This window comes from Momordica charantia (genome assembly GCF_013281855.1).
Source record: "Momordica charantia cultivar OHB3-1 chromosome 9 unlocalized genomic scaffold, Mcharantia_2.0 BLBB01000009.1, whole genome shotgun sequence".
Classification (NCBI taxonomy): Eukaryota; Viridiplantae; Streptophyta; class Magnoliopsida; order Cucurbitales; family Cucurbitaceae; genus Momordica; species Momordica charantia.
In genome coordinates, this window is record NW_028275167.1 from 26,290,702 (window position 1) to 26,309,746 (window position 19,045).

The following is a 19,045-nucleotide window of genomic DNA, read 5'->3' on the forward strand; positions in this document are numbered from 1 at the left end:
AAACAATAAATAGTAACAAAAGAAATCAAACTTTAGCTATACACTAATCTTAATATGAATGGTAATTAAATAAAAAATTTTAATTTTATGGTGTTGTTTTCTAACCGTTTGCATTCTAACATTGGTTAGATCATATACATTTATTATTATTGATAATTAATAATTAATATAATATTTATAATAAATTATTGATGGTATAATTTGTAAATTAATAAATTAAGGAAGGGAGAAAAAAGTCCAAAAATGTTTTTGTGATATCCTCCCATCTTAATATAGTATAGATTAAGTTAAAAGTTTTAAAGTATGTACCTATTTAGTCTATGAAGTTTTAAAATATATATTTTTGTCCCTAAAATTTAAAAAAATATTCTAAATGGTCTCTGAACATCGTTTGTTCGTGAGTTGTCTTAATAAAAAAATCATGTGGCATGTGGCAAATTAACGGGTGAATGTATTATTCAAAATTATATTTTTAGATGAGAGGTAAAACGTTGTCCTAGGGGGCATTTTCTTTATTCTTCATCTCTCTTTATTTCTCCCTCTTCTTCTTTATTCTCCTTACCTTCTTCCCACCGGCCACCGACCACCGCCGTCATCATTGCCGCACTTCGTCGGATCTGGAACGGGGAGAGAGCTCCATCTCTCCAGTGAGGTCGGGCGGTCTCCCTCTATCTTTCGTTCCATATCTGAAACAGGGGAGAGAATGAGAGAATTGTCCCCTCTCTCCGACGAAAGCGACAACGACAGATTGCAGCAGCACCACCAATGGTCGGTGGCTCGAAGGTGGAGAACAATGAAGGAGAGAGGGAGAACAAAAGAAAATGCCATCGGATAATGAAATTATATAAAAATTAATTTTTTTACATCTCATATAAAATAACAAATTATAAAAAGCCAGGTCAAGTATCTATTAACCCGTCACCTCATTTTTCGTTAAGTCAACCAACGGTCAGAAGTTATAAAGGTATCATTTAGAACACATTTTCAAAGTGTAGGGACAAAAAATGTATATTTTAAAATTTAAGAGACCAAATAGACACTTACTTCATACCCGAATGACAAAAAGTGTTCATTTTGAAGTTTTAGGAACCAAATTAACACCGATTTCAAATCTTAGAGACCAAAGTATATTTTTTCCTAAAGTCCATTAAAATAATTAATCACTAATATATATATATATATATATATATATATATATCATATTGGTTTTTGATTTTTTTTGTTTTTAGTTTTTGGTTTTTAATTTTCTTTTTTTAAAAAACAAAAACCAATATTTGATAACCATTTTTTGTTTTTTGTTTTTAAAAAAGACAAAACCAAAACATGTTTGAAACCATTTTTAGTTTTTTTGGTTTTAAAAAGTTAGAACACTGAAAATACATATTAGAGAGAGAATTTTATGTAGGGTAGGGATGACAATGGTGTGGCTGCAAGTGAGGATGCTCTCCGCCTCTCCCCCATTCTCGTGCTCGTGAAAATTTTTAGTTCCCATCTCCACATTGTTCTTCGGTCCGAGAGATGTTCTCGAGAAAAATTATTGGTTTTATAATCGTTTTTAATTATTTTTAGAATTTAAGTATAAAAAAGTGTAATAAATATATATTAATTATTTAAAAATGGAATCGGGGACGGGGACAGGGTCGGGACATGCATTTCCTATTTTCTGGACCCGACCCTACGAAAATTTTTGTCTTTCCATAATGTAGAGACATGAAAATACAAGTTTAAAAAGATGTAAATAAACTTTTAGAAGATAAATTTTAGAGAGATAAATAAAAAGATTAAGAAAAAAAGAGTGAAAGAAAAGTTAAAGACAAAAAGAGAAAAAAAATAAAGTCGAGAGGAAAAAATATGTTAAAGAAAAAAAAATTATAAAGAAAGACAAATATTAGATAGAGACAAATAATAATAAATATTCAAAATATGAAAATTTGAGGGAGAGAAAAATAAAGTTTGTAGAGAGAAATTTAACGATAAAAAATTTTAGAGTGAGAAATAAAGTTTTTAGAGATAGAAGAAAAAACAGTTTAGTATTAGAAAAAAAAAATCAGATTTTGAAAAACAAAAACCTATTTTTGAACCCTACTTTTTTTTTAATTTACGTAGAATTTCAAAATGGTTTTTGAAAAACAAAAAACAGAAAAATGAATGGATTATCAAACAATCCTGTTTTTGAAAAACTAAAAACTAAAAGCCAAAAACCAAAAACGAAATGATTATCAAACGAGTCCTTAGTCATTGGATTTGAAAAACATAATGGTTTTGATAGACAAAGTATATATTTGATTGTTTTCTTCATCGTGTGAACTTATTTTAACTAGCTAATTTAGTCTCTGGTTGGTTTTGATTTTGTTATTTGATTTTACTTTTATTTGTATTCCTTTTATTACACGAAGTAGTAACTATAAATTATTTTAAGTATCTTTTTAGTTAAGTTTGCATGATCTTATGATTTCTCTCCAACGTGATATCGATTCGTTCATGTAACTTTTTTTATTCATATGTCACGATTAACATGTATATACCTTTTAAGTCTTCGCTGTCCTTAATTACCTGCAATAGAAAAAATAAAAATTACCCATTCAATTCAACCTCGTGTAAGGCATTGGGAGTTGACATTTGACTTTTAGTTGAAACTTAAAAGCTATACATTGCCTATTATTATTACTATTATTATTGGTCTAATTTTTAACTACCAAATAGCTGTCTTTTTCAATGACTTTAACGATCACTAAAGTTTAATTTAAAATAATAGATGGTTTTCCAAAATAAAAATAAAAAATAAAATAATAGATGTGTTGTTAACACCTTCGTCACTTATTTGACAATTAACAAATAATTATATCTCTAAGTTTTATTTTAATATATCCTCTCATTATATATATTCATTAAAAATTAACTAAAATTGCACATTTGGGACAATAGATTAATAGTGATAAATTTTATGACAAAATACATTTTTGATCTCTGAAGTTTGAGGTGGATGTTTATTTGGTCTCTGAAATTTTAAAATGAATACTTTTGGTCCCTGAAATTTGAGAAATAGTTCTAAATGATCACTGGTTTTTTTACCATTAATTAATTAATATTAAAATGACATCGCAAATTGTAATTAAATGATTATGTCTAGTATGAATAGCAAACGGCAGCGGCAAAGACATGGTGGTAGTGGGAAAATGATATGAGAAAGAGAGCGGAAGAAATTAGAGGAGGAGAGAGAAAAGGTATCATCATCTACACATATATTATTTAATTAATATAATTTACCACGTCAACAACTACAATAAACCCTTTAATTACAATTTGCAGTGTCCTGTGGATCGAAAATTTGCCACATCCTCAACTGACTTTGAAAATTTAATTTGATTTCAATTTGAAAATGTTCTGTCGATTGTCTTTTACTTCTAAAGACAAATCAAAATTACACTAGTGCTATAAATTTAACCCATCTATTTATTATCTTTTGAAATAAATTTTGTTGGTCACCTTTTTTTTTAATACACTTAGACGCATTTTAAAAACAAACCACTGAAAACATAATTTTTATCCCGATGAGTTTAATGTGATTTTTGAGATGGGAAAAAAAATCAAGTCACTAATAATACTTTTTTCTCTAAAAATACTTTAAATTTTAAGATATCTTTATGAGATAAATTTTTAAGATATTTGGTTTTATAACAAACAAAAAATATTTATGCCTTATTTTGGTTTGTTTATGAAATTAGAATAAACTATTAGAATTTGCAAATATCAAATTATTAAAATTTGTGTACATATTTCAACGGTGAAATAGTAATTAATAAGTATCTTATCAATTTTTTTAATACAATATTGTAGACGGGTTGAGTTTCGAATTCACGACGTTTTAATCAAATATATCTTGACCAATTGAGTTCAAGTTCAAGTTGACGTGTCTTATTCACTTAAATTATACTAAAATCAACATGTACTCCAAACTTTTTTTTGCTTTTTTATAGAACATTTACTCAAAACTTTAAAAAAAAAAAACAAAAATTTAGTTGTCCCATCTCAACCAATTTTCCCATTAAATACATGTGTTAAATTATTTAAGATTTTGACATAATAATTTATAAGAAAATTCTCAGTCATCCAAACACGACAAATAAGATAAAATAAAAGGATGGTTTTTGTGAATTGCCGTGGGAATTAGAACGTTGAAAACATTTTGGTCTTCATTCTGCCTTTAATACCGTGATTTAATCAAACTGTATCGCTGAAGATCATTAATGGTTTTTTTTTTTTTAATTTCTCTAATTTATCATTTAATTCCTAATAATTTATTTGCGTATTTCCCAATGCTTTTTTAAAACTAATAATGGAAACTTTTTATTTTTTAGACTACGTGCTAAATAATCATATTCTGCAATTTTAAAATTATATATATATATTACAGCTGTATAACTCACTTTCCTTTATTTTTATTTGGAAGGGTCAAGATCTACTCGATATCATCTTATATAGGATTCAATAATTATTAAAATTATTATTAAGGTATATGACGCGTTTTTAATAGGTTGAATAACGTCGAATTGAACCTAACTCAATTGATTAGGTACTTATTTTTAATTAAAATATCATGAATTTGAATTCTCATATATATATATATCAAATGACCCGTTGAAATGCTAAATTGTCATATCTCAATTCTCATAAATAACTTCCTTCATATGTCTAAACTCAAATGCATGAGTAATTATAATTTATGGATATTACTATATTTGTAAATTTAAATATTTTTGTGTTTTTTTTCATATGGACCAAATTTATGCTACAATCATTTTACTTAGTCCTGAAATTTTAAAAAAGTTCAGTCATATCCTCAAATAACAAAACTTTAAATTATACTTCTCTGTAGCTCTCATGTATGATGAAACACGATCATGGCACTTTATCTAATTGTTCAAAAATGCATTTCTGTAATGTTGTTCAGTTGGTTACAACATTGCATTATCTTATTCAAATTTCATGTCATAAAAGTACTCTGTATGGTGAAGATTCACGATTTATTATAAAGATAGACATTCATACCTACAATCCATAATAGGGAGATAGTAATATCTCCCTACTTGACCTATGTACTGCCTAATATTTTACATAAATGTTCAAACCTCGTTCGTTCTAAAATTTTAAGGTCATTTTGGTCCCCAACATTCAAAATGTATATTTTATTCTTTAAACTCTAAAAAAAAATCACCTATTTTAGGGTGTTCTTACAAATAAATAACGTGATTTTAAGTACGTATATTCAAGATGTCTATTTTATTGTTTAAAATTTAAAAACGTAATATTTTAGGCTGTTCTTACCAATAGTAATGCAGATACTGTTGCGGTGGTATGTAATATAGCGACATAAATTAGTTGAAACTTACATTGGAAAAGGTAAAACATTATTAGTAGTAAGAGAATCAAAATGATTACTTTTTAAGATTTAATATTAAAAACAAAAACATAAATATAACTCGACAGTAATTTACATTTTCTCATGTCGGATGTTCAAGCTCACATATCCCTATCCCTAATTTGTTTTAGAAAAATAATAATAATAAAAATAAATTTCCAAAAAACATTTATACTTCAAAATAATACCAAATTTGTAATTTAAATATTTAATAAAAACAAAAGTTTTTTTTAACAAATAAAAAAAACAGAAAGGATATTGTAGGAAGCGACACTTGGAAAGGATGTTTGGCAGAAAATAGAAAGAAAAAGTTCAAACAGTGCCGTCTCCGTCCGTATCATTCAAGCACAGCTTTGGCAAAAAACGCGCTATTTCGCTATTATGACATCGACAACTTCTCTTCAATATTCATTATTATTTACTCTATAAAACCAAAAAAAAAAAAAGGGAGTTTAAATCATACCTTTTTTTTTTTTGCCTCACTAAAATCATATTTTAGTAATTGGTATATCATGTATGTATTTGCAAGTTTATTTTCATTTTGATCTTTAAAATGTCGATTATTATTTTTGTATTTTTAGGTTTTGTCTAATTATTTCCGATTACTATTAAAATATCTGATTTCAACCCTATATTCTTAGCAAGTGAACAATTTAGTATTTTTATTTTATTTTTAATCATAAATTCAACTAAATATAACAAAGTATGATTTTTTTTTTTTAAATATCGAAAGGATTTGTATTATAATTTTATAAATAACTATAAGAGCACTTTTAACTCTATTGGACTCTACCTCCAACTGGAATGATGAATATAAATACATATGTTGTACGTTGCAATTGAAAGGATTCAACGAGCGATCTTGACATTATCCTACGTAATCCCTTAGACGAATTGAAATTGGCAAAAATAGAAATCATTCACATTTCACGTATCCTTTTGCAAGTTGAATTGTTGACAATTCTTAGCGGTGACCGCTTTGCAAAAAAAAACATCAATTGCACCAACTTTTAAGTTAGAATCTGATTCTTTGATTGCAATCCAGTAATCATCGAGATACATACAATTTCGAAGAACTAGTATAATTGGATATTTGATGTCGTTCAATTAGCTCACTCTTTCACGTTAATTCAATTTTTGCATATTGGTAGAAATTCAACAAAGTAGCATATCTTTTAGTAAAAAAAGCATTCTCTATCTTTGCATTTGATAACCAAGTTCTCCTTTAGGTGAATGAAGTATGATTATTTTATCAAAAGTTGAGACCTAATCGGGAGATGTTTGGACTTATATTCATATTAATGTAATTTCCATTACCGATGGACAAATATTCTTGTCTGCTGATCTATTTAATGCTGGAATTAGACCTGCTATTAATGTGGGTATTTCCGTCTCCAGAGTAGGATATGCAGCTCAAATTAAAGTCATGAAATAAGTACTCGGAAAATTAAAATTGGAATTAGTTCAATTTGTCAAATTAGAAGCCTTTACGCAATTCACCTATGATCTCGATAAAGGTAATCAGAATTAATTGTTGAGAGGACTCTACTCTTCATTCGCCGTGAACCATGGTAGACTCTCAATTATAGTTTGAGTTACAGATTCAATTGAATGATATTTACCCTCTAAACCTTAAAAAACGTTAATTTTCTAGATAGAGGTGAGGTTTAAGAAGTAAGGATACAATTGAGAAACCACCAGTCCACCATCTTTTGATAGCACATGGCCTAGACAAAAGCTGAAACTACAATCAAAATAGGATTTAAAAAAAGAAAAAAATTCTCTTAATTAATTATTTTGCCGGACAAAAATATTCCCTCAAATCCTTTCCACTGTTTCCCACCAGCACGAAGCTTCTCCGCCATTTTCATACCTAACCATGGCCGTTCCACCAACTGTGGGCCTATGGGCCTTCTTCGCTTCGAGCCACCGATCGCCATAGCTGTCCTCCTCCTTCTCTCTCATCCAGTTCTTCGTTCATTCAAACTACTTTTGATTTGACCCCACTTTTTGCTTATCCAAATCTGCTCCCCTTTTGGCTTTTTCAGTCGCATTCTGTGAATTCGTCAAACATAACGTGATGGGTTGTTTTTCGTTTCGCCGTTTGGTGATTTGAAATTGAAAATCGAACCGATTTCTCTAGTCTTTTATCGATCTGGCTTGTGTGATTGCTTTCATTGACTTGGGGTTTTTTTTTTGCCTAATGCTGACTGATAATTAGAGTGAGACGCTTCTGGGTTGTTTCTTACTCTTTGCTTTAATGGCGGATGATTATGGATTCTCTTTGAGTTGAAGATTGAGGTGATTCCTTTTTTGCTCGTTCACTTGTTTTTCTGAGAATTGCTTCTGGGTTCTTGTTATCTTGGCAATCGGATTGAGTGTTTGCTTCTCCTTTCTTGCATTTGCTTTAATGGCGGATGATTGCTCTGATGGCGGCTTCCTTCTGGGTGATTGATTCTTTCGCTCACTCACTTGTATTTTTGGCTCTCGGATTCGTTTTATTTCAATCCGATTCTTTCAGTTTCTTTTCTGCAATCTGATCATCTTCTTCCCCATTCCAAGTCTCATATTGCCGCCATGAGAGCTGGGAATGCTTATTTTCTCATCCGGGTTCTCTGTGCTCTGTGTTTATCATCATCTTTCTCATCACAATTCACTCCTGATGATAATTTTCTGATCGATTCTGGATCGTCCTCAAACAAAACAGTAGGAAAACGCCAATTCCTTTCTGATGATTTGTTCTCTGGTATTCTTTCAGACCCAAATAAAACATATATTTCCACTACAAGCAAAGTATCTAGTTCATCTCCATTCTCCTTATTCTCACCTCTCTTTGAAACCGCAAGAATATTTGAAACAACCTCCAAATACAACTTCAAATTGAAGAAACAGGGCAGACACTGGATCCGCCTCTACTTTTACCCTTTTGTTTCTGGAAACTTCAACTTGAGTTTAGCCAAATTCTCAGTTTCTGCTCAAAATATAACTCTTCTCAAAGAGTTTCAGATCGAAACCGGCTCGGTAATCAAGGAATACTCTCTGAATGTCACTTCCAGTAACCTTGTTCTCACATTCACTCCCATGGCGGACTCATTTGCCTTCATCAATGCATTGGAAGTTGTTTCTGTCCCTGATGAACTGATTCCCCTGGATGCCCCGACTGTTGAGAAACTTGTGGCAAGTTTGGGGAACAGGGCATTGGAGACTGTTGCTAGAGTGAATATGGGGAACGAAACGGTGTTTCCAAGTGACGATACTCTCTCACGCCTTTGGGTTGCAGATGGTCCGTTCTTGACTCATAATGATCGGGCTATTGTCGGGAAGTTTGTGTCGAATATCACGAGAGTGAATATGACTGCAGGCTCTGAACTTAAGGCTCCTCGTTCTGTCTATGGGACCGCGACTCAATTAGATCCTGAGGTGATGGATTTGAATGTTAATGTTAATATAACATGGTCTTTTGACGTCGATCCGGGGTATGAATATTTGATCCGTTTTCATTTCTGTGATATTATAAGCCCTTCTCTTGGATCGTTGTTCTTCAATGTTTATGTGAACTCATGGAAGGTTAAAGATCATTTTGACCTTAGTAATCTCACTTCAAGCATCCTAGGTGCACCCTATGTCTTGGACACCATAGCCAGTCCAACTGAAAGCTCTAAGTTCAAAATAAGTGTTGGCTCTTCGACTTATCAGCATACCTTATCGAGTGCCATTCTTAACGGGCTCGAGATCATTAAAATCAGCGATTCTCGGGGTAGCCTTAATGAACCCCCCCTTGATTTACACTCAAAGAGAGGTTCCAAAATGAAAGTTGGTCTTATAGCAGGCTTGGTTGCTGGGCTGTTTGTTGCTACTGCTGTTTCAGCCACTCTTGTCATATTGTTGTGTAGAAGAAGAAGGAGATCCATGATCCTTGGTCACTTGAAGGAAGAGGACAACTTTGGTGTGAATGGAAAAGAAAGCAACTATAATATTGGATCTACCGCCTTTTCGAATTCGAAAATCGGTTATCGATATCCTCTCGCAGCAATTCAGGAAGCTACAGATTATTTTAGTGAAAGTTTAGCCATTGGTGTTGGTGGGTTTGGGAAAGTTTACAAGGGAATGTTGAGGGACAACACGGAAGTGGCAGTGAAACGAGGGGCATCGAAATCTCAGCAGGGTCTTGCTGAGTTCCGAACCGAAATCGAGATGCTATCCCAGTTCCGCCACCGTCATTTGGTGTCTCTGATCGGGTACTGCGACGAGCAAAATGAGATGATCATAATTTACGAATACATGGAAAAAGGGACTCTCAAGGACCATTTGTATGGATCTGAACTTCCAAGTTTATGCTGGAAACAAAGGCTTGAGATTTGCATCGGCTCAGCCAGGGGGCTTCACTATCTTCACACTGGCTCTGCAAAGGCAATCATTCACAGAGACGTCAAAACTGCAAACATTCTTCTAGATCAAAACTACATGGCCAAAGTTGCAGACTTCGGACTCTCGAAGATCGGCCCCGAGTTCGACAAGACCCACGTCAGTACAGCAGTTAAAGGAAGCTTCGGCTATCTTGATCCCGAGTATCTAACAACGCAACAACTGACTGAGAAATCCGACATCTACTCCTTCGGCGTGGTTATGTTCGAAATCCTTTGTGGTAGGCCTGTCATTGATCCATCCCTCCCAAGGGAAAAGGTGAATTTAATCGAATGGGTAATGAGGAGGAAGGATAGAGATCAACTAGAGGCGATAGTCGATACTCGTATTGTCGAGCAAATCAAGCTGGATTCTCTAAGGAAATACGTCGAGACTGCTGAAAAATGCTTGTCAGAATGCGGTATGGATCGACCGACGATGGGAAACATCCTGTGGAATCTTGAGTGTGCCCTTCAACTCCAAGGGGATGGAAGATCTCACCATGCTAAGGAATCATCTTCACAAGCTGATCTTGGCAACCACTGGGAGTCGAGCGTATCGACTACTCAATTCAACACGGGAAGCGCAGTCGATATCGCCGGGATTTCAATGAGTAAGGTATTTGCTCAAATGGTGAGGGAAGATATGAGATAGGCTAAAGAGCCACAGAAAAGCACTCTTCTTTTTGTATGTTTGCTTTAGAAGAAGGCACACAAATCAGTAGATTTTGTATAAAAGTGATGAAGTTCAACCCTGTGATATTATATGTATTGTATTATGGTGCATCTCATATTGTTTTAGGTGTGCCTCTGGATTTAATTTTATACATACTTCGTAAAAACAGTGAAAATATTGAATTTGTGCAGATTTCCTATGTTATACTATTCTTTTGAAGAACAAAACAATGAAAAGAAAGCCATGCCTGCTAAACAAAAAAGTTTAATCACTTACATTATCCTTTTTGTTTTCATTAAATATTATTTGAAATCTTAGCTAAATGGCAAGTATGTCCATCGAACACTTTAATTGATTGGTAATGTGTTTGGCAAAAAAGATAGCATGACTTTTGACTAAATTAAAACATGATTTCTGTAAATAATATAACAGACATCTTGTTTGGTAAAATTATCCACTTTATTTTCTTATCCAATTGCTAAACAAATTCATGTTTATCTAAAATGTAGTGTATGTTATCTAAATGGTGATATTGAACTTTGATCAAGTATTTTATGTCATACATTGATCATTGAATTATATAAAAAAAAAATAGTATGATTTTTTTTATACTACTTGTTCACATGGTTAGGTACATGTAAACAAAAATCTCCGTTCTATGATCGTGATGTAAAAGGCGACTCCGACATTTTCACAACATCATTAAAAAAATAACTATAAAATATCACTAATATTAATGATAAGAATACTTATCCTATTAAAAAATAACTAATCGTATATTTATTAATTTAAAGATTGTTAAAAAATACTGTATTTTTGTATTTGTTTTCGGTAATATTCATTAATATCAACTTTTTGTATAAAGGTGAAATATCCATATTTTTGTAAAATTAAAACATTAACATTTTCGCGCGAACGATACCGAAAACCTTGGTTAAAAAAAACGTAATTTTACTCGAGTGAGTGACGGTGGACAAATAATATAAACGTCACGGTTCAGAATGCATAAATAAACAATTAGACCGGTTCACAAGAACCGTTAAACCCCCCATCATAAACACGAGCCACAATCGCGCTGCCCTTCCTGCCCGGATGAACTCTCTTACTCTCTGGAGTAGATAGAGAGCGAAACCCTAGAGAGAGAGAGAGAGAGAGAGAGGACGAAGGCGGGAAAACATTCGGTTCAGAGCCTGTGGAACCCTTGGAAATGGATAGGGTTTCCGAGAAGGAGAAATCCAGCAAGCGTTCTCGAGATGAACGCGATCGAGACCAGAAGCATCGCAGTCGAGACGCCGACGAAAAGCATTCCTCCAAGGATGAGAAGCACCGTGAATCCGATCACCACCATCGCCGGCGTCACCACCGATCGGACCGCGATTCCAAGCGCGAGCGTTCGCATGAGCCGCTAGACCACAAACATAGGCGTGATAGGTCTCCTGACGAGCACGAGAGCTCGCAGGACCACGATTTTAAGCGGGAAAGGTCTTATGATCTTAGGGATGAGAGAGAAAGGAGTAGGGATAGGGATTCGTCTAAGCGAGAGCGGTCGAATGAGCCGAGAGTGGAGAGAGAGGGCAGCAAAGAGCGGGGCAAGCTGCGCGAGGCGAGGCGCGAGCAATCAGATGATGAGTGTGAACGGGAAGGATCGTTTGAGCCAATTCAGAATACTGTGCGTTCGAACAAGAGGAAGGATAGAGGGGGGAGTGAGGATAGGTTTGATGGTGGTGAGAAGAGGGCTAGGGCCTCGGAAGATGGGAAGGATCTAAGGCGGATTGAGGACGGGAAGGAAGTGAACGGAGCTGAGATGGATGAGAAAAAGGAGCGGAGGAGATTTGCTGACGGTGAGAAAGATGATGAAGCAAACTTGAGTGGTAGGGGAAGGAGGGAGAGGAAGCGGTTTGAGGATTGGGTAAACGAAGAGGATAATGGTGGAAATGTTGATGAGAAGCATGCCAATGTGAATAAACACAAGTCTAAGGGAAACGTGGGGGATGGGAAAATTCAGATTGGAGGCACCACCGATGTAAGTTCACTGGGGAATGTAAGTTCTATTTTGCATATGCTGCATTTTATTGTAATGATTTCTTCCTACAATATTGGAATTTGTTTGTAAAACCATTTAATTGTTTATCATCATCATTTACTAAGAAATCGGGTTCTCTCTCATATATGCTTTGCACTGTGCTATACTTTATGTTTCAGTTGGCTATTTAATAAAGTTCCATTTTGTCTTCAAATCGTCAATGGTGAAAGTGTCTCTTGTTTCTAAAAGAAAATTAAATTAAGCAACAAAACGAAGTACATTTGAGGAGGGTTCGAGAGTTCCTCTATCTTTATTAAACATATCAATGTTATGTTTTAAGTGACTCACTTCTGCTGTCTACAGTTGTTTCTTCCCTTAGGCTTAGGTAACTACATGGGCGTGTGTCCATGCTTATATTTCTTCTTACTAATTTCCCCCTCTGAACACGTATAAATTCCCTCTCTATCCTCTTTATTTGATCTTCTCGTGTAAATGTATCTATAGGGAGACCCATCAGATCATAAGAGTAATTGAGTCCTTATCTTGTAGGACTTACAGTAAACTTATATATATATTTTTAATGTGATTGTGTGATCTCTTGGGTTGACATTTCCTTTCTGGGTGGGGGCTTTTTTCTGTTCACAAAAACTCATATCTCTGTGAACAATTGAAGCCTTAGAATTGTCATCGGCAGCATGTTTATTTTAAGCGTTTAGTTTTGGGTAAACTAGGCTTACTATAGTATTATTGTAATGCAATGTGCTGGTTAGATGAGTGTGGGCTCAAGAATTTTATTTGATAAGTTATGCAAATTAAAGCTACACCAGAACAGATTTTCCAAGGTTCAGTGATTATATTTTATTGAAAACAAGAAAAATTAATATTGAAGCAAGGTTTTTTATTAGGTTTTTGGTATATTATGAATTTTTAAAATGTTCTAGCCTTTTAATTTTGAAGTGTGAGTGACTAGTGAGGCTCCGTGTTATTTGATGCTTATTGGATGTAATAGGGGACACATTTTTAAAATTAATTGTCTGGTTTGTAACACTACAGATTCCGTATTGTAATTCTGCGACATTTGTTGTTACCTTGTTCAGATTTATATTGGTATTATGTCTAGATTTATTAATTATACATTATTGATTTTTCTTCCATGATTGTCATGCCTCCTGGCCGTGGCTAGTAGTGGACTTAAGGAACTGACATCATTATATTGCAGGGATCCACGGTGGAACCTATTGATATGTCATCAGCAAGTGTGCCCCAGAGTTTGGTACACCCTAGTCATTCCATTCCTATCAAGGTATCTTCAATTTCTACCACAAATGAAAATAAGGGAGTTAGTATTACCAGATCTCATGAGGTTCATGGAAAATCTAGTACAGATGGGCCATCATCAACTGCTGGGAAAAGTGGAAATCTCTCTCTTGATGCTCTAGCAAAAGCTAAGAAAGCTTTACAGATGCAGAAAGAATTGGCCGAGAAGTTGAAGAAAATTCCCCTGGTATGTTTGAAAGCAACGTTCCTTTGACCCATTTTAGCTATTTTCACCACCCTCTGATGTTTGTTTTACATATATATGTATTCACATATGTTTGTGAGTGTGTATTGGGTATTTCTCTGTGTATCAAGTGTGTATTTGATCTTATAGATGAAGAAAGATGGGGGTTCAAGTTCTGCAAGCAGCTCAGTTGTAAAGTTGGAGGACAAATCTAAACCAGCAGGTGGTGTGTTGGGGCCATCGCCAACTACAAATATTGGCACAACTATTTCTGCTGGGGTAGCATCAAGTTCATCGACCTTACCTGCTGCTACTAATACACATGGCGGTGGTATTAATGTTCCAGCAGGCCTTACCTCTATACCCCATTTTGAAGCTGTCAAACGTGCACAGGAGCTTGCTGCTAGGATGGGATTTCGGCAGGATCCAGAGTTTGCTCCTCTCATAAATTTGTTTCCAGGGAATATAGCAACTGATGTTGCTGTTCCGCAGAAGCCAGTCAAGGCCCCTGTCCTTCGTCTTGATGCACTTGGCAGGGAAATAGATGAACAAGGAAATGTGGTCAATATAACCAAACCAAGCAACCTTAGCACTCTAAAGGTTTGAAATGAACTTATACTCCTTTAAATTTTTATTTTATTTTATTAAATTTTAATGGATTAACCGTGTATGTATTTTTAACTTTGCAGGTTAACATTAACAAACAGAAAAAGGATGCATTTCAGATTCTTAAACCTGAACTTGAGGTGGATCCAGAATCAAACCCTCATTTTGATGAGAGGATGGGTATAAATAAAACTAAACTCTTGAGGCCGAAGAGGATGAATTTCCAATTTGTTGAGGAAGGGAAATGGTCTAAGGAGGCTGAAACCATAAAATTAAGGGTACTTATAGTTTCAATCAAACTTTCTTTTTGTAAAAGAAGGGCTGTCTAATTTATTTTAATTTTCTCATTACAGAGTAAGTTCGGAGAGGCACAAGCCAAAGAGCGAAGGGAGAAGCAGGCACAATTGGCCAAGGCAAAGGCAGCACCTGATATAAACCCGAATTTGATCGAGGTATCAGAGAGAGTTATTGTGAAAGAAAAAACGAAAGAACCAATTCCTGAAATTGAGTGGTGGTAGGTTTTATATCTTTTCTATTCTTATACTTCTGAGTACTTGTTTAGTTTGCCACTTTTGGATCGTGAAAGCAATGGTATGATTGAACGATTTGAACATATTGACTTGGTGAATGCAAAACTTATATTAGATTTTTATCTTAGAAACTTTAGGAACTCAATTAAATTTACATCTTCTCGTTAGGAGGAATACAATATCTTACCCCATCATCAAAAGCCCGAATAGCAACTACATTTGATAACATTTACCGACGACAACCTAAATTCTTTTTAGTACACCAAGAGGCCGCAGAATATTTGATGATCTCTGCTCTTTCCTCCAACTTAGATGTTTATTCTTAATAATCCTGAGACTTCTTAAGTTAAATCCTATAAAGTTTTTCTTAGTAAAAAAAAAAATCCTATAAAGTTGCTTTGACCCCATGTTCCATAATATTTTAGCACTTTGTCGTTGATCTTTTTTTAATTGGAGTGGTTTGTGTGTGTGTGGAAATTTGTTTTCAAGTACGAAGTTCGAATGTCTTTTTCTTTTATCATTTATGTGCCCGTTTGGTACTAGGTTTGCATAGTAGTGGCATGTCTGGGGTAGAATGCCTGAAATTAAGATGTTTGGGAACAAAGTATTTCTGTGCTTTGGTATTATGACGTAATGAAGTGTTGGATCTGACTGGGATCTCGTCTGAGTTCAATGCTAATATTCTATTATTTTCTTTTTAACTATTTAGGGATGTCTCTCTTTTGCATTCTGGCACGTACGATGATGTGGGAGATGGTTTTGTGGCCAATGATAAAATAAGGAAGGATAAGATTACTATATATGTGGAGCATCCTCGTCCTATTGAACCTCCTGTTGAGCCAGCTCCTCCACCTCCTCAGCCCCTAAAGCTAACAAAGAAGGAGCAGAAGAAACTCCGGACGCAGCGCCGTCTAGCAAAGGAGAAAGATAGGCAGGAGATGATTAGACAAGGCCTGATAGAACCACCCAAACCAAAAGTTAAAATGAGCAATTTAATGAAAGTTCTTGGCTCGGAAGCAACACAAGATCCTACTAAACTAGAGAAAGAGATTCGTGCTGCAGCTGCCGAGAGGGAACAGGCTCACATAGATAGAAACATTGCACGTAAACTTACTCCTGCAGAGCGCCGTGAGAAGAAAGAACGAAAGCTTTTTGACGATGCAAATTCACTGGAGAACTTTGTGTCTGTTTATAAGATCTACGACTTATCGCACCCACAGGCCCGGTTTAAAGTCGATGTTAATGCTAGAGAGAACCGGTTGACTGGATGTGCTGTGATATGTGATGGCATCAGTGTTCTGGTAGTTGAAGGGGGAAGCAAGTCCATCAAGAGGTATGGAAAGCTTATGCTTAGGCGTATAAATTGGGCTGCTTCTGTGAAAGAGGAGGAAGAGGCGGATGAAAGTGACGATAAGCCCGTTAACAAATGTTCACTGGTATGGCAAGGAAGTGTTGCCAAATCTAGTTTCAATAAATTTTTTATCCAGGAGTGCATGACAGAGGCAGCTGCTAGGAAGATTTTTGCCGATGCTGGTGTCGGTCATTATTGGGATCTCGCTGTGAACTTTTCCGACGATCAAATATAATCAAACTTCTCAGTTTGACATGATTCTGCTGATGATTTGCTTCAGTGTCTCCTGTCTTGCATGGTTGAAGTTTAGGCAACGCCGAATTGTCCAAAGCGAAGACAACAGTACGGGTTTGCTAGTCTTCCCTGTTTCTATTACGCTCTGACTCGCTTATCCAAGTTTAAGAGAATTTGCAGATTTCACGTATCAGAACTGAATTCTGTATGCAAAAATGTTATAACTGGTGATCCGTTGTTCTTAGCGAGCAGAACTTTGAAATCTTATGACGCCAGGATCATCTCCAGACATAGGGTATCGTGTCGAATTCGGCTATAGTCTTCATTTAGTGTACTTTTATAGATGTTGCGACTCTTTCTGCCACCCTTCATAACTTAGCAATGTTTGACAATCAATCCATTCCATTTGGTAGTTAGATGAAGGAAGGTGGCCTTGAATAATTTTCTACTCAAACGAAAAGGTACTTTTTTTAGTCTTTAATTACTACTATGCCCTGCAGTTATTGTAAACTGTCACTGGTTGTTCTATCTCCTTGTTTATATTTAATTGTAGGTGATGGTTGAAGATTTGAATCCAAGCCTCGAAGCTCAAATCATTTTGAATTTCATCGATTGAGGTAGTATTTTCAAAACTTTTGTAGTGCTCAGTTATATATTCAAAATCAATTTTGGAAATTTTCACAACAATCAAGGTTGGGTGTATTTTGGATTGCTTTTAGATTTTGATTGTAGGCACTTATCAGTTTGAAGTTCTTGGTCCAAAAAATTCTATAAAAATGTTATCTTACAAAGCACTTTTTAGGTGTTTTTAATTTTTTTCAAATATGATTCTATGTTACTTCTGGATACTCACTAAGTATAGGTTTTAGTTCCTAAGGTTTCATTGTTTTTTGATTTAGTCCCTGTTTAAAAAGTTTCAATTTAGTTCTTAATATTTTAACCATTTTTAATTTAGTCTCTCGCGGTTGGTAAATGTTAAATTTTGCTGAAAGTAAATTTATATGGGATAATACTTAGTGAATTGGTAATAGTTTTAGAGTTGAAATTTTATAATTACTTGCATTAATTTCGAAGAAATTGGTTGAAATCTCAAGTTTTTTTTTCTCTCTAATCTTTTACCAATCTACCCAATATGTCATGTAAATTTATCTTCTGTCAATTATAACATTCAATAACAGTGAGGATCTAAACTGAAACTTGTTAAAATACAAATGATTAAATTGAACATTTTTAACCATAGAGATTAAATTGAGAAAACTCTTACACATTATGAACCAAAGCGAATATTTAGCCCTTCCAAATAATCAAGAGAGAGAATTGTCTTTGGGCATCGAAAAAAACCTTTTTATTCTATCAAAAAACACTCGAACACTTTGGGTCATATTTTTAAAAGTACTGTTCAGAAACTCAATTTAAGTCATAGACATTACTCTGGTTTATTGGATAACGGCAGTATTTTAAATTCTAACTAAACTGTTATTTTTGTAACTAATATTATGGCATACAATATTTCTCAAAAAATATGCATATATATGGTGAACGCTAACCAATACTTCTATTGTAATTTAAACTCTTCCAGGCTGGAAAAATTTTGGTACTATGGTAGTGTAAAAATCTTATTTATTAAAATATTATATTATCATCGAAAAATTTTCTCAAAAAGTACACTAGGGGTTTCTGATAACAGGAATTATTTTCTTTCCTACCAATAAAATTCATGTCTAATTTTTTATGATACATAATTTATTTAATGTGTTGAGATGGGTATGCAAAAGTTTTGCAGCAAAATTGTGTTTTCGAACAGTAACTCAATAGGAAAAGAAGATGGGCCCTTGTTAGAAACCCTGGCGTGCTTTTTTTCCAGGCAATATTTTTCCATATCATTTATCTTAATTTATTTTCAGAAATAGTTTACCGTATAGATAATATCCATAGTTTTACTATTAAAAATAGAATTATTATTGTTATTACTATTTTGGTTTATTTATTTATTATTTGAAGGCTAAATTTCAAGTTTAGTAATTGAACTTTGAAATGTTTCTAAATTTTAAAAGGTATATAACAAGCCTCTAAACTTTTAAATTTATACCAAATAGTCTCTAAAAACTTAATAAGTTAATTGAACATAAATTGTAATTTAACCTTATTTTAATTTAATGAATGGGCTAATGACAATTGCAGACGTGTAGTCTTATTACTTATCCACGTGTCCCTCACCAACAGCAAATTACATTCAAAACAGATCACTTTTCAAAATAAAATTTATTATTATTATTATAAGATTAATAATACCTATATAACA

The 19,045-nt window shown here is 34.0% G+C and overlaps 2 protein-coding genes across 3 annotated transcripts; both read left to right on the plus strand.

The window, feature by feature from the left end:
• Positions 1–7,217: 7,217 nt before the first annotated feature.
• On the plus strand, positions 7,218–10,608 carry LOC111010102 (receptor-like protein kinase HERK 1). The gene has a single exon (XM_022283419.2). It carries the CDS (start codon positions 7,997–7,999, stop codon positions 10,475–10,477), a length of 2,481 nt encoding a protein of 826 aa, XP_022139111.1. The 5' UTR covers positions 7,218–7,996; the 3' UTR covers positions 10,478–10,608.
• A 959-nt stretch (positions 10,609–11,567) lies between these two features.
• LOC111010059 (Pre-mRNA-splicing factor 3) lies at positions 11,568–17,253 on the plus strand. Of its 2 annotated transcripts, none has more exons than XM_022283338.2 (6): positions 11,568–12,539; positions 13,741–14,025; positions 14,173–14,622; positions 14,712–14,906; positions 14,982–15,142; positions 15,868–17,253. In XM_022283338.2, the coding sequence occupies exons 1-6, from the start codon at positions 11,706–11,708 to the stop codon at positions 16,742–16,744; spliced, it is 2,802 nt and encodes a 933-aa protein (XP_022139030.1). In that variant the 5' UTR covers positions 11,568–11,705; the 3' UTR covers positions 16,745–17,253. The 2 variants fall into 2 exon arrangements, with proteins under 2 accessions (XP_022139030.1, XP_022139031.1); XM_022283339.2 differs by having other exon boundaries at positions 11,568–12,521; positions 15,868–17,184.
• Positions 17,254–19,045: the final 1,792 nt, after the last annotated feature.